Source organism: Bufo gargarizans, unplaced genomic scaffold (assembly GCF_014858855.1).
Source record: "Bufo gargarizans isolate SCDJY-AF-19 unplaced genomic scaffold, ASM1485885v1 original_scaffold_1766_pilon, whole genome shotgun sequence".
In the NCBI taxonomy this organism is placed as follows: Eukaryota; Metazoa; Chordata; class Amphibia; order Anura; family Bufonidae; genus Bufo; species Bufo gargarizans.
Window position 1 is genome coordinate 74,023 of NW_025334504.1, and position 16,322 is coordinate 90,344.

A 16,322-nucleotide genomic window follows, 5' to 3' on the forward strand; every position below is an offset into this window, starting at 1 on the left:
TTTCTGGTATTCTGGTAATCTCTGTCACAATATTCTGACATTTTAGCAGACAATTGCTCCATTTGAGCAGACTCAATTTCAAATTTATTTATCTCTTTTTGTAACTGATCAATTTTATCAGCCTTCTGGCTGTTTTTAGGCTTCGCTTTATTTATTGTTCTGCCAATTCACAAATCAGATAAAGAAATTCTGGCCATGATCAGAGCACCAGTAGATTTTTATCCTTCTTTGTTTTAGCGTCAACAATGCGATAGAGAAAACCTGCAAACCCTGATTTATCAGACCAAATATCCTGTATATATTCTGAAACTTTTCTCTGCAGTCTAACTGCCCAGTCATTTATATCCTCTTTTATTCCCAATTTTTCTTGAATAAAAGACATCACTTGAAATTTGACTAATTCTCTAATATCTACATCATGCATACCAGCCGCAGCTTCTACTTCAGACTGAAGCATTTTGCCAGCAAAACTGTTGATCTCAGACATTTTAAATTTTGCACTTATTTTACAATAACCAATTAACGTCTAGAAACTTTAGAGTAACAACAATATATATAATTTGCACAATTACCCTTTTTTTGTCAGCTTAGACAGATCTCAGCAGTGCCTTCATTTAAGTCAGAATGTTTATACTGCTCTGATAAACAGTTTAATTTATTTATGTAAACAAGTTAGGATCTATAATGGAGGAGATTCCAACCTATTTTTCACAAATAAAAAGCTAACAAGAGCTTGTGATCTTTGCTAAGTTGAACACAAAAGGAAGACAGTTGTATACAATATATATATATATATATATATATATATATATATATTTATTAATAATATTTCAGTGCAATAATAAAAAAAAATCTAATATCATACGATAGAAAACAAGTGGCAATTCAAGAATAATCAATTTATATGCAATCAATAAAACAAAATAACCTATAGGATGTAGATTTAATACATAATCAAAGTGGTATCTTAGTAATAACAGACAAAAAAGAAAACTTAAGATTGACACTTGATTTCTCGCCGCGAACAGATTTTCCTGATTTAAAGTAAAGTTAGGCTTTTACCATGTGATGTAATAGATATCAATTCAATTCGACTATATGACTAGAACTATAATCAGTTCTCTGGAGATCACACAATTGTACAGTCATGGCCAAAAGTTTTGAGAATTACATAAATATTGGAAATTGGAAAAGTTGCTGCTTAAGTTTTTATAATAGCAATTTGCATATACTCCAGAATGTTATGAAGAGTGATCAGATGAATTGCATAGTCCTTCTTTGCCATGAAAATTAACTTAATCCCCAAAAAACCTTTCCACTGCATTTCATTGCTGTCATTAAAGGACCTACTGAAATCATTTCAGTAATCGTCTTGTTAACTCGTTAAAATGGCAGACTTGACCTGTTAAAAGGAGGGTGATGCTTGAAATCATTGTTCTTCCATTGTTAACCATGGTGACCTGCAAAGAAATGCGTGCAGCCACCATTGGGTTGCATAAAAATGGTTTTACAGGCAAGGATATTGTGGCTACTAAGAGTGCACCTCAATCAACAATTTATAGGCTCATCAAGAACTTCAAGGAAAGAGGTTCAATTCTTGTTAAGAAGGCTTCAGGGCGTCCAAGAAAGTCCAGCAAGCGCCAGGATCGTCTCCTAAAGAGGATTCAGCTGCGGGATCGGAGTGCCACCAGTGCAGAGCTTGCTCAGGAATGGCAGCAGGCAGGTGTGAACGCATCTGCACGCACAGTGAGGCGAAGACTTTTGGAAGATGGCCTGGTGTCAAGAAGGGCAGCAAAGAAGCCACTTCTCTCTGAAAAAAACATCAGGGACAGATTGATGGGGAAAAGTCATATTCTCCGATGAAGCCTCTTTCTGATTGTTTGGGGCATCAGGAAAAAGACTTGTCTGGAGAAAAAAAGGTGAGCGCTACCATCAGTCCTGTGTTATGCCAACAGTAAAGCATCCTGAGACCATTCATGTGTGGGGTTGCTTCTCATCCAAGGGAGTGGGCTCACTCACAATTTTGCCCCAAAACACATCCATGAATAAAGAATGGTACCAAAACACCCTCCAACAGCAACTTCTTCCAACAATCCAACAACAGTTTGGTGAAGAACAATGCATTTTCCAGCACAATGGAGCACCGTGCCATAAGACAAAAGTGATAACTAAGTGGCTCAGGGACCAAAACGTTGACATTTTGGGTCCATGGCCTGGAAACTCCCCAGATCTTAATCCCATTGAGAACTTGTGGTCAATCCTCAAGAAGCGTGTGGACAAACAAAAACCCACTAATTCTGACAAACTCCAAGAAGTGATTATGAAAGAATGGGTTGCTATCAGTCAGGAATTGGCCCAGAAGTTGATTGAGAGCATGCCCAGTTGAATTGCAGAGGTCCTGAAAAAGAAGGGCCAACACTGCAAATACTGAGTCTGCATAAATGTCATGTAATTGTCGATAAAAGCCTTTGAAACGTATGAAGTGCGTGTAATTATATTTCACTACATCACAGAAACAACTGAAACAATGATCTAAAAGCAGTTTAGCAGCAAACTTTGTGAAAACTAGTATTTGTGTCATTCTCAAAACTTTTGGCCACGACTGTATATATATCAATTGTATAGATTAATCTACCTATATTAAAAAGACTCAATTGATGCTGCAGGTACAATTGTCTCAAATCAATCTAGATCCTACAAAGAACAATGTGGTCTATTTGAATAAATATGTATAGGTGTATATGGCAATCAGTTGCCTAATATACAGACAAAAATGTATACTATACCAGAGAATCTGTCTGGAAGAAACCAGCGTCAATGTTCAAATTCAACATTCAAGATTCTATTTTCCTTCTGATCTTTCCTCTCTCTTATGTGGCTTTGTCGTTTTGTTGTGGCTTTCCTGGATTGATCTGATGGATCAATCCAATGTAATGGCCACCCCCTGTGTCCCCTCATACTATCTTTTATCTCTCTCCTGAAAAGGGGCTTGACTTGGTCTTCCACATGACTAGGACATCATTTTGTATTATATCATCCCCTTTTTCTTACCTGAACTCTACCACAAGCGGGCACTATGGTTCTATGTAACAGATTTTCGAGTCTTCATCTGATTTTCTCTTGGTCTTTCTTGCAGTACTACTCAATACAGATGAAGATGATGGTGAAGATCCCGTAGAACAAGCCCCCGAAGTAGCAGAAGACATTGTGACAATGACACTGAAGAGAGAAAACAGTCTACACAGGAGGAAGCTTAGCAGGTGAGTCTGACTGATTTAGGACACAAAGTTTGATGGATTTGTAATTTACATTATGGCATAGATTATGCACGCCATCTAATCTGTAATTTATGATTTCTTCTCTACCTGCAACTATGTGATACAGTATGAATAGCAGTTTAAGGAGGTCACTGAAGGAAGTAGCAAAGAACAAGGGAGAAGATGAGAAGACAATTGCAAAAGGACAAAAGCTGATTAAAAAGGAGACGGTGGAGACTGGAAAGGTACAAATACAAATGTACTGCAATCATTCTCAGGCAGCACCCATAGTAGCAGGTCATGTCTCCACTAGTGTTGAGCACGAATATTCGAATGGTGAATTTTTATCTCGAATATGGCCACTTCGAGAATTCGCAAATATTTAGAATATAGTGCTAAATATTCGTTATGTCGAATATTCGTCATTTTTTCCATCTGAACACATGATTCCTCCCTGCTTCTTGCTTGTGGGCCAATGAGTCATTGGCCCACAAGCAACTTAAGCAGGGAGGAATCATGTCTTTGGATGGAAAAAAATGACAAATATTCTAAAAAACTAATATATATAGCACTATATTCAAGTGCCATATATTCGTATTTTAGAATATTCTTAATTTTTGAAGTCATGATTCCTCCCTGCTTAAAGGGTTTCTACCACTTCGGTTTCACATATTTAGCTGTCAGACACTAGCGATCCGCTAGTGTCTGCTCTGGCCAACCATCCTAATATAATTGCTTTTGGGGCGGTGGTTTGGCTAAAAAAACTACTTTTATTAATATGCTAATGAGCCTCTAGGTGCTATGGGGGCGTCATTAGCACCTAGAGGCTCCGTCTACCTTCAGAAACTGCCGCCGCCGCCCAGCGCGTCCCTCCAGCCCGCCCATCTCCTCCTGAATGCGATCCTCCTTGTGAGCGCCTGTATTCTGCGCATGCGCAGTGAATGTCTGACAGCTTCCCTGCTCAGACATCTCCACTGCGCCTGTTCCTCGGAGCACTATGGCATCATCGCGCAGGCGCAGTGGAGATGTCTGAGCAAGGAAGCGGTCAGACATTCACTGCGCATGCGCAGAATACATACGATCGCATTCAGGAGGAGATGGGCGGGCTGGAGGGACGCGCTCGGCGGCGGCAGTTTCTGAAGGTAGACGGAGCCTCTAGGTGCTAATGACGCCCCCATAGCACCTAGAGGCTCATTAGCATATTAATAAAAGTAGTTTTTTTAGCCAAACCACCGCCCCAAAAGCAATTATATTAGGATGGTTGGCCAGAGCAGACACTAGCGGATCGCTAGTGTCTGACAGCTAAATATGTGACACCTAAGTGGTAGAAACCCGTTAAAGGGATTCTGTCACCTCTTTTTACCCTATAGGGATGCGGACATGCAAGGCTAGATCGCCGCTAGCATGTCCGCAATATACCTGTGCCATATCTGTGAGTGGTTTTATTCAGTGTAAAAAGTTATTTTATATATATATGTAAAACAGCCTGGTAAGGAGCCCAAGGGGCTTTACTAACTGTTCTGGAGGGTATGGAGACAAGAGAGATAGATGGCACTGCTAGGCGTCACATATGTATAGGTACCCGGTCCTCAACAGCCTGTCCCTTTAATTCGTTTATTAGGTGCACAGCCTTGACTGTGTATATGCAAAGATATGAAGAGTAATAGAGTAGGCGGCACTCACCAGCGTTGGTAAGAAAATCCTTTATTCATTCGAAAGATAAAAGACAACATTTTCGGGCTATAGTGTATGGTGTGGTATAACACAATCGAAGTCAGTGAGGTGGTTGCGCTCACAGGCGCATCTTATACCTGTCACTGCGTCTAGTTGTCACGGCAACCAGTACACTAAACTTCTTTGCACCCTCCCATACGATCCAATCCAGCTGAATACAATCACTTCCATGCAGCGTTAAAGGGAAAGGTCAGATAAATACACCAAGATCATTCCTATTATTGAGTCATTATGGACCCATGGCGTCCGCTCTTATAATCTAAGCGGCCTATCCCCTCCTCGGGACCTGGGTGGCACCTGCTCTATCCCAGCAAAGGAAATACACTGTGGATTACCGTCATGCTCATTGCGAACATGTTCAATAAGCTTGGTACATCCTTTACCTGTTTTTAGAGAATTTAGGTGTTCTCTGAACCTCTCAAATACAGGACGAATTGTCTTTCCTATGTAGAAAGCGCCACATTGGCAGGTGATCAAGTAGACCACATAGTTACTTCTGCAATTAATAAATTGAGTAACAAGGTGAGAAACCCCACCAAAGGACAGGTATTTCTTCTGACTATTATAGTTGCATAAGGAGCAATTTCCACACTTGCAATTGCCCTTGGGTCTGCTTGATGACAACCAATTGCTGGTCCTTTTGTTCCTAAACCTGCTCCTTACAATCTGATCTTTTATTGTATGACACCTTTTGAAGGCTAAGAGTGACCTCTTGTTCGCGATCACTTCCAAACCTTCCTCATTTTTTAGGATATCCCAATTATTTCAGATGGCACGTTTTATGAGGTTTGCTACGGGATGTATTTAAAAGTAAAGACAAATCTCTCCCTTTCTTTATGGGTATTTTTCCTTTTCTTATTCAATAACTCTAGTTGGGTAAAAGAACCTGCTTTCCTTCTAGCTGTGTTAACATCCCTCTCCTTATAGCCTCTGTCAAGTAATCTACCATTCCTCTGACTGTCTGTTATATCCCTCTTCAGTATTATTTATACGTCTTAAGCGCATGAATTGACCATAAGGTATAGATTTTTTGACACTGTCCGGGTGGAAGCTCTTGTGGTGTAAGAGGGAATTTGTGGCTGTGGGCTTGCGATGGCCGCTCGTGTGTATGCCATCCTCATCAGCCTCTATGTATACATCCAGAAACTCCAGAGACTGGCCTCCAAAATTGAGGATAAATTTCATATTCATGTTATTATCATTTAAATAAGACACAAATTCCCTACATTGCACCTCAGTGCCTTGACCATATCATGAACACGTCGTCGACATATCTTAGGAATAGCTGTATATATTGCAAGTATGGATTAACTGTAGTGAAGACAAATCTGTCCTCAAAAACGGTTAAAAACAAATTAGCATACGTGCAAGATACCGGCATACCCATGGCAGTTCCCACCTTCTGCCTATACCGCTGGTCATCAAACGTGAAGACGTTATTGGATAGAATAAACCCGAGTGCCTCTGTTATAAACTGACAATATATGTGACTGTTGTCAGTTTTTCCCAGTATCTGACTGATGGCCTGGACCCCAATATTGTGAGGTATTCGAGTATAAAGGCTTTCCACGTACAGTGACACCAAAACGAACCCCTAGCGCCAATCAAACTGGTTGATGGCCCAGAGAAAGTCGCTGGTGTCACTTAGATACATGGGGGCCCTGGATAAGAGGGGTATAAGCAGCCAATCAATAAACTGGGAAAGGGGTTCTGTTAAAGACCCTATGCCCACCACAATAGAGTGGCCTGGAGGGGCTGTGAGCGATTTATGTATTTTTGGGACAAAATACCAGGCTGACTTGTTAGGATATTGTGGTACTTCTTCAACTTCTCAAACACACTAGGGGGCAAAAAAATCTGTAGCTACATATTTAGAAACTATTTTTTTTTTAAAAAGACAAAGACGACAAACCTATTGTGGGAGCCTTCCCTAATTTTTCATATGTAATTGTATCATCTAGCTACCTATGCGCGTCACTAATATAATAATGTTCTGGAGCCCAGCCACGCCCCCCCTGTGAAGAAGCCCAGCACCGCCTGTATCCACGAATCTCCTCCTTGCTCACGAAGTCAGATCACTGCAATCTCGCGATGCACGAGCTCGCGCATGCGCAGTTTCTTCCCTGAGGCTGATGCCAGCACAGGGAAGGAACGCTATTCCGGCACTGCACATGCGCAAGCTCGCGCATCGCGTGATTACGGTGATCTGACTTTGTGAGCAAGGAGGAGATTCGTAGATACAGGCGGTGCTGGGCTCTTTCACAGGGGGGTGTGGCTGGGCTCCAGAACGGTTAGTACAGCCCCTTGTGATCTTTACCAGGCTGATTTACATATATATATATATATATTGTGACAGGACCAGGGGAAAAGTGGTAGAAGGAGTCTACATTTCACCTAGGTTCCTGTCTTATACGTTCTAAAAAAGCAGCCAGGGAATTGACAGCAAGGAAAACTAGGTTTTCTCTTTGCAAGGGTTTTGTTAAAAACCTGGTTAGAAGGGCCTGGCTGCTTGGAGCAGGGAGAGATGGGTGGGTCCCTGCTCCAATTAGCCACTCCAGGTATTCAGGGTAACTATGGCTAATCACCTTGGAACCTGAGTGTGCTATAAAAGGGCAAACAGCTCACTAGCTGATCTCTCTGCTCCTGGGAAGAACCCTGCTGTCTGAGTAAAACAACTGCGTGTTTGTTGATGGAGCTGGGCATAAGGCTCAGTTCCATGTAGTTAGGGACTACTGCCTGTTTAGTCGTAGTGGCCAGACGGCCAGGTATTTCATTTGTTTTGAACTGTTTTGTTTAATATTGATCTTTCTGCAAAAGTCAATAAAACTGGCTGAGGCCAGTTGCACCATACTTGCTTGGACTGGACTGTCTTTTATGTGCCTAAAGCGCCCGTCTATCCCAGGAGACGGCGGTCCCGTGAGTTAATCCCGTTGCATATGGTGGAGGCTGCGCTGGCACAAAAAATCCAGCAAGTTTTATGTCCTGGGTTAAGTCTGCTGTTCTGAAAAAAACAAACAGTGCAGATATGGAGGAAGTGCTGAAACAGCTGATCCAGGCTAACATACAGCTCCAAAAGGCGAATGCTAACCAGCAGGAAACCAATCGGTTGTTCATGGAGACTACGCAAGCTGGTTTCAGAGAACAGCAATCGCTTAATAAAAGTCTGGTGGAGCAGATAGCAGTGCTGTCTGAAAAGCCGCATGTCCAGGAGGAATCCATCTCTGTGGGGAGGAGAGTGCAAGCTTCCCTTCAAAAAATGGTAGTAGGGGATGATGTGGAGACCTACCTCACCATTTTTGAAAGAGCCGCTGAAAGAGAGAAACTCCCAGCCGAACAGTGGGTAGACACCCTTGCTCCATTTCTGAGTGGGGAGCCACAGAAAGCCTACTATGATTTGACTGAGCAGGATGCCAGACAGTACCCAAAACTGAAAGCAGAAATTCTCGCTCGCTTAGGGGTAACATCTGCGGTCAGAGCCCAGCGAGTGCACAACTGGACTTTCCAATTGGATAAACCAGCGAGGTCGCAAATGTATGATCTTTTTCACCTGGCTAAAAAATGGCTACAGCCAGAGGTATCTACAGCCACTCAGGTGGTGGAAAGAGTGGTCCTGGACCGGTTTGTTCGTGGTCTACCAGTTCGGATACAGCGCTGTGTGGGACAAGCGGACCCCAGGGATGTGGATCAGCTCGTCGCCCTAGTGGAGCGGTATATGAACACCGAGGAGTATCTCCAAGACCTCTCTCCTACTTGGCCGGCCCCAGGGAGCCAGAAGTCTGCTGATCGCGGTAAGACTGTTCCTAATCTAAAGGGGGCGAGGGAGGGCCGTAAAGTAGGAACTGAGACTGATCTATTAGCCAGACCTCTTAAGCCAGTTAGCCCTAGACAGCCTCGGGCGGTCAAAAACATTGTTTGCTGGCGATGTCAAGGACTGGGCCACGTGGCTGCCAACTGTCCTTTGGCTGATGAGCCTATGGAATGTGACAGTGGGCGGAGGAGGTCATTGTTTGCGGGACCTGCCTACTCTGCCTTGCCAACCCCAGACATGGAGCGACAAACTTGCAGCTTGGTGATTGAAGGACACTCAGTTCAAGCTCTGTTGGACTCTGGTAGTCTAGTGACTCTTGTGCATGGTAGCCTGGTGGACACTAGGAAGCTGCAAAAGAGACAGATGGGGGTCATCTGCATACATGGGGATACAAAAGAGTACCCCACTGCTATAGTCTCTTTTGAAACCCCATGCGGGAAAGTAACCCATGAAGTGGGGGTTGTAAATAGCCTATTGCATACTGTCATTGTGGGGTGTGATTTTCCTCTGTTTTGGCAAATGTGGAATATGCTTGATAAGTGCTTAAGTGGGTCTGCTGTAGATCCCATTCCCCTGGCTGAACCTGAAAATGTGCAAACAGTAGGGGTGACCCAGAGTGAAACCGAGAACTTTCCCTTAGCAGTGCTTGCAGGTGATACTGATGATGTTCTGGAAATTGGTCTCCCTGACTTGCCAGTCTCCAATGATAACTTTGGGACAGCTCAACTCAGGGACCCTACATTAACCCATGCATGGCAAAGTGTGAAAGTAGTCAATGGGGTGCCTCAAGAAACTGGGGTAGAGAAAATATTTCCCTATTTTTCTATAGAGAATGAACTCTTATATAGAGTTAATGAGCAAAATGGACAAGTTGTGGAGCAACTTGTGGTCCCAAAATCGCATCGCCAAAAGGTGATGGATCTAGCCCATTCACATGTGCTAGGAGGGCACTTGGCTTATGAAAAAACCAAAGACCGGATTTTGCAGAGGTTTTATTGGCCCGGGGTACATAAAGAGATAAAAGAATACTGTGATTCATGCCCAGAGTGTCAATTACACAACCCGGTAGCAACCTTTAGGAGTCCGTTAGTGCCACTCCCGATTATTGAAACTCCCTTTGAGAGGATTGCAATGGATTTGGTGGGACCTCTTGTTAAGTCTGCCAGAGGTCACCAATACATTTTGGTTGTCCTTGATTATGCTACCCGCTATCCTGAAGCAATACCTCTAAGGAAAACCTCTGCAAAAGTGATAGCCAAGGAGTTGTTCCAGATGTTCACTAGAGTGGGCATACCTAAAGAAGTACTCACTGACCAGGGGACGCCCTTTATGTCAAAGGTTACAAAAGAGTTGTGTAAACTGTTGAAAATAACTCACTTGCGTACCTCAGTTTATCACCCCCAAACAGATGGACTAGTCGAAAGATTCAACAAAACCTTAAAAGGGATGCTCAGAAAAGTAGTGGCACAAGATGGGAAAGACTGGGATTGTCTTTTACCATATCTTATGTTTTCTGTACGGGAGGTGCCTCAAGCGTCTACCGGATTTTCTCCCTTTGAGTTAGTGTATGGTCGGCACCCTCGGGGTCTTTTGGATATTGCCAAAGAGACCTGGGAGAGTGAGAATACACCCTACAAAAGTGTGATTGAACACTTGTCCCAAATGCAGGAAAGGATTGAAAAAGTAATGCCCATTGTAAAAGAACACTTGCTGCAGGCCCAGGAGAGTCAGTCCCGGGTTTACAACAGGTCGGCTAAAGTAAGAAACTTCAACCCTGGGGATAGGGTATTAATCCTTGTCCCCACAGTAGAAAGTAAATTTTTGGCCAAATGGCAAGGACCTTATGAAATAGTTGAGAAGGTCGGAGAGGTGAATTACCGGGTTCACCAACCAGGTAGACGTAAGCCCTACCAAATTTATCATGTGAACCTAATCAAACCCTGGAAGGACCGAGAGGTGTTAGCAGCTTACAGCAGTGGGAAAACGGGATGTAGCGTTGAGATACCAGAGGTAAAAATTGCAGACACTTTGTCGGGATCTCAAACCCAAGAGGCAAAGGAGTTTGTACAGAAAAATAAAGATGTCTTTTCTGAGCTACCTGGTCGTACAGACATAATTAAACATGATATTGTAACCGAACCAGGGGTCAGAGTCAACCAAAAGCCTTATAGAATACCTGAGGCTAGACGTAAGGCTGTCTCCCAAGAAGTCCAAACAATGCTTCAGTTAGGGGTTATAGAGGAGTCCCATAGTGACTGGTCTAGTCCTATAGTCTTGGTCCCCAAACCTGATGGCACCATACGTTTTTGTAATGACTTCAGGAAACTGAACACTGTCTCAAAGTTTGATGCTTACCCAATGCCTCGAGTGGATGAGCTGATTGATAGGCTTGGTAATGCTAGGTTCTTTACCACTTTAGATCTTACAAAAGGTTACTGGCAAGTACCATTAACTGAAGGGGCCAAAGAAAAAACGGCTTTTAGTGTCCCTGATGGCCATTTTCAGTATGTAGTCCTTCCCTTTGGTTTGCATGGGGCCCCGGCCACATTCCAGAGGATGATGGACAAAATTTTAAGACCACATCGTAGATACGCAGCTGCCTATTTAGACGATGTGATAATCCATAGCACAGATTGGGAAAGTCATCTACCCAGAGTAGAAGCTGTCCTGAATTCTATTAGGGAAGCGGGTTTGACAGCGAATCCCCAAAAATGTGCCATTGGGCAAGAAGAGGCAAAGTACTTGGGGTACACAATTGGGCGAGGAGTTATAAAACCTCAAATAAACAAAGTGGAAGCCATCCAGAGCTGGCCAAGGCCTTTGAACAAAAAACAAGTCAGAGCGTTCCTAGGTTTAACGGGTTATTATAGGCGTTTTATTGAAAATTTTGCCAGCATTGCGAGCCCTTTAACAGACCTTACAAAAGGGAAGGATTCAACCATGGTCAAATGGACCACGGAGGCGGAACAAGCCTTTCAGAATCTGAAGCAGGCTCTATGTGCCCACCCAGTGTTAGTCACACCAGATTTTAAAAAGGAGTTCGTTGTGCAAACAGATGCCTCGGATGTTGGTATAGGAGCTGTGTTGTCGCAAGTAAGGGCTGGGGAAGAGCATCCAGTAGTGTACCTGAGTAAAAAGTTAAATGAACATGAAAAGAAATACTCCATTGTAGAAAAGGAGTGTTTGGCAATTAAGTGGGCCGTAGAAGCTCTCAGGTATTATTTGGTAGGGAGAACATTCAAACTGGTAACTGACCATGCCCCCCTTAAATGGATGTGCCAAAACCGTGAGAAAAACAGGCGAGTGACCCGATGGTTCATGTCTCTTCAAGATTATAGTTTTACAGTTGAGCATAGGCCCGGGCGTCAGCTGGGAAATGCCGATGCCCTGTCCAGGATGTACTGTTTAAGGGCACAGAGTGTTCCTACCCCAAGGTCGAAACAGGGGGGGAGGATATGTGACAGGACCAGGGGAAAAGTGGTAGAAGGAGTCTACATTTCACCTAGGTTCCTGTCTTATACGTTCTAAAAAGCAGCCAGGGAATTGACAGCAAGGAAAACTAGGTTTTCTCTTTGCAAGGGTTTTGTTAAAAACCTGGTTAGAAGGGCCTGGCTGCTTGGAGCAGGGAGAGATGGGTGGGTCCCTGCTCCAATTAGCCACTCCAGGTATTCAGGGTAACTATGGCTAATCACCTTGGAACCTGAGTGTGCTATAAAAGGGCAAACAGCTCACTAGCTGATCTCTCTGCTCCTGGGAAGAACCCTGCTGTGTGAGTAAAACAACTGCGTGTTTGTTGATGGAGCTGGGCATAAGGCTCAGTTCCATGTAGTTAGGGACTACTGCCTGTTTAGTCGTAGTGGCCAGACGGCCAGGTATTTCATTTGTTTTGAACTGTTTTGTTTAATATTGATCTTTCTGCAAAAGTCAATAAAACTGGCTGAGGCCAGTTGCACCATACTTGCTTGGACTGGACTGTCTTTTATGTGCCTAAAGCGCCCGTCTATCCCAGGAGACGGCGGTCCCGTGAGTTAATCCCGTTGCAATATATATATAAAATCTTTTTTTACACTGAATAAAACCACACAGAGCTATGGGACAGGTATATTGCGGACATGCTAGCAGCGATCTAGCCGTGCATGTCCACATCTCTATAGGGTAAAAAGAAGTGACAGAATCCCTTTAAGTTGCTTGTGGGCCAATGTATTCTATAGTGCTATATATTCGTTTTTGACTCACGCCTGTATTGATCGCGTAATATTCGCATATTATGCGATTATTACCTTGCCGATTTTCGAGAAAAAAAAAAGAATGTAAAATATAATGAATATTCGAATTCGTGAATATTCGACAAATATTTTACAAAATATTAGCGAAATATCACAAATTCGAATATGACCCCTGCTGCTCATCACTAGTCTCCTCAACAACAGCCAGTGTATCTGCTAACCTGTCATCAACTGCCAAGAGAGTACCCCTATAAACAGTACCACGCATAATATTCAAGCAGTGTAGACCCGATAAACACTACTGATAGCAGAATGCTTCTCAGTGCTGTGCCACCGAATTCAATAAAAGTATTCTGGCTGCCTGCATCCACCACCAGGGGGAGCTCACTGCTCATACTGTGCACTTGTACTTCTATTGAATGCAATGGAAATAATAGAAATATATCTAGCTAACTCTTCCTAGTGGCAGTTGCCGGCAGCATTTGTGGCAAACTTGTCTACTCTGCCAGGTATCTGACAGATCTGTTTTTCAGCTTTTTAGAGAGGTTGTCCAGGACTTTGATGTTTTAAAGATAGGCCATCAATATCAAATCGGCAGGGGTCCAGCAAGAATAGGTCTTCAGTATCAAAATCCTCAACAACTCTTTTAAGATAAGGCTCATACTAGACAATGAAGATTGATACATTCTGACAATAACATCAAGGTGAGATTTAGAGAAAAGTCAGGTAAAAGAAAAGTGGAACAGCTACTCATGAAACCAATATGGATTCTGCTTTCATGTTGAAAAATAAAATCAAATCTAGAAGTGGTTGCTGTGGATGACTTCTCCTTATTCCTCCCTGTTCTATTTTTGATTAATCTCATCCATTGTATCTTTTTTTACAGGTGAAGTTCTCTCTGTATCTGAAGTACCTTCATGCAGTTGGATGGGTTTACTATTCCTCGATATTGGCGAGCTACTTGTTACAGACAGTGTCCTTTATCGGACAGAACGTTTGGGTCAGTGACTGGACGTCGGATGCTGTGACTTATTTTAATCAGAGCTATCCAACTTCACAGAGAGACATGCGGGTCGGGGTGTATGCAGCCCTGGGGGTGGCACAAGGTAACTTTGTTTTGTTATGTATTTTATTTATAAAACCAAGAAAATAAAACTGTCACCACCAGACATCACAGACGTTCTTCAGAACCTCCTCCTTGAGGTTCCTTTTGTTTTGCTTTCGTTTTCTCATCTCGTTAGCCTCTCTCCGCTGTCATGTAGTTGCACTGATTGCATCCCTTTAAATCCCTTCCCATACTGCATCACTTTGCGGTTTATACAACTTCCTGGAGTGTGTGCATGCTGGATGCTACTACTGAGTCTTCTACAGATAAGTTTTGTTCATTCATTTGTGTTTTCCTGTTTGCTGGATCCCAGGTGACCCTGACTCCCTATGTATCAAGTGTAGAGAACCAGTGGTCGTGTCCCCTCACTATTATAGGGTGTTCAGGTGTTATACAGTCGAGGAACGAGGATATGCGATCATCTACCATTGAGATTTTTGCATAGGCTGAGCAGTTAGGGAAAGAGCCAGGTCTGTTGCAGGGCTCTCCCTTTGGTTCCTTAGTTTTGGATCCAGTCAGTTGGATCTTCATTTTGTGTCTTCTAGTTTTCTGTACACCTTCCGTGACATTATAAACCGCCAAAACCGTCTCAAGCATGGATCCGGTTTCACTTTTGACTGAACACATGCAGGGTCTTTCATTGGAGGTAGCAGATCTCCGTAAAATGGTTTCTCAGTTTCAGATGATCTGTTCAGCTTGCGTTCATGGAGTTTGTTCTGAGCCTAAGATCTCGGTCCCGGATACGTTCTCCGGGGGTAGTGAGAATTTTGTTCGTTTTAGAGAGGCTTGCAAACTCCATTTTCGACCTACTTCCCCATTCCTCTGGTGATGAGGAGCAGAGGGTGGGGATCATCATCTCGCTGCTCAGGGATAACTCTCAGTCCTGGGCCTTTCCGCTGCCAGTGGGGGCACGGCCCCTGTGTTCAGTGGATGATTTTTTTTTAGCCCTGGGTCAGATATATGATGATCCGGATCGTATTGCTCTGGCTGAGTCTAGACTACGTCTTTTATGCCAGGGTAAACAGTCCGCAGAGATATGCTCTTCAGGATTTTGGAGATGGGCAGCTGATACTGGTTGGAATGATGTTGCACTCCGAAGTCAATTTTGCCATGGTCTTTCAGAGGGATTGAAAGATGCATTTGCCTTTCATGAGAGACCTACCTCCTTGGACTCTGCCATGTCTCGGGCCGTTCGTATTGACAGGCATCTTAGAGAGAGAGAGAGGAGAGATCACTCCTTCCTGTCATACTCAGTCCAAGGGCAGTGCGGCGGTCTTATTCAGTGCGCAGGGGTCTCAGTCGTTCTCAATCCCTTCTGAGCAGGAGCCCATGCAGCTGGGTTTGCTTGCCTCTGACAATAGAAGATTCAGCTCTCATAGGAAGGTTTGTTTCTGTTGTGGAGGTATAAATCATTTGGCAAATGTTTGTCCCTCTAGGAGATTCAGACAGTTTTTTTAGAGTAATAAAGAAACAAAAAGAGAAAAATGCTCTAAAAACGTTCCATCTGTTACTATTGGCAAGGTTGATGCGGAAATTGAAGGTTTTCCATTTGCTTGTAGTTCCCATTTTGTGAGATTTTTGTAGATAGTGGAGCAGCTGTCAATCTCATTGATAATCAATTTGCTATAACTCATGGTTTCCAGGTATGCACTTTGGGAAAGGATATACCTGTTTTTGCTATTGATTCCGTTCCACTTTCTCAGAAATCGTTAAAGGGCATAGTTCACAATATCCGTTTGATTGTGAGTGATACTCAAGTTGAGGATGTGTCATGTTTCGTTCTAAGCGGGTTGCCTACTCCTCTAGTGTTGGGGCTACCCTGGCTCACTAAACATAACCCCACCATTGATTGGCAAGCGAGGCATATCAATGGTTGGAGTGACTTTTGCAGAGAGAATTGCCTCACGACAGCTGTATCATCTTTTCTCTCTGAATTTTTGGATGTGTTTTCTGAGAGTGGTGTTCAGGACTTGCCCCCTCACAGAGAGTTGCTTGCCCTATTAATCTCACCCCAGGCGCCAAGCTGCCTAAATCTCATTTATACAATCTCTCCCAACCTGAAAGGGTCGCTATGTGTGCTTATATCTCTGAGAGTCTGAGAAAGGGACACATACGACCCTCGAAGTCACCTGTTGCAGCTGTTTTTTTCTTTGTTAAGAAAAAAGATAGTTCTTTAAGACCATGTCTGGATT

At 43.3% G+C, this 16,322-nt stretch overlaps 1 protein-coding gene across 1 annotated transcript in view; it reads left to right on the forward strand.

The window, feature by feature from the left end:
* Positions 1–16,322, forward strand: part of LOC122923585 (ATP-binding cassette sub-family C member 2-like) — a 92,578-nt gene that overhangs the window by 54,943 nt on the left and 21,313 nt on the right. Inside the window, exons 12-14 of the mRNA XM_044274440.1 lie at positions 3,137–3,260; positions 3,385–3,502; positions 13,912–14,131. Coding sequence (XP_044130375.1) covers positions 3,137–3,260; positions 3,385–3,502; positions 13,912–14,131 — 462 coding nt within the window. The remainder of the gene's footprint in view (positions 1–3,136; positions 3,261–3,384; positions 3,503–13,911; positions 14,132–16,322) is intronic.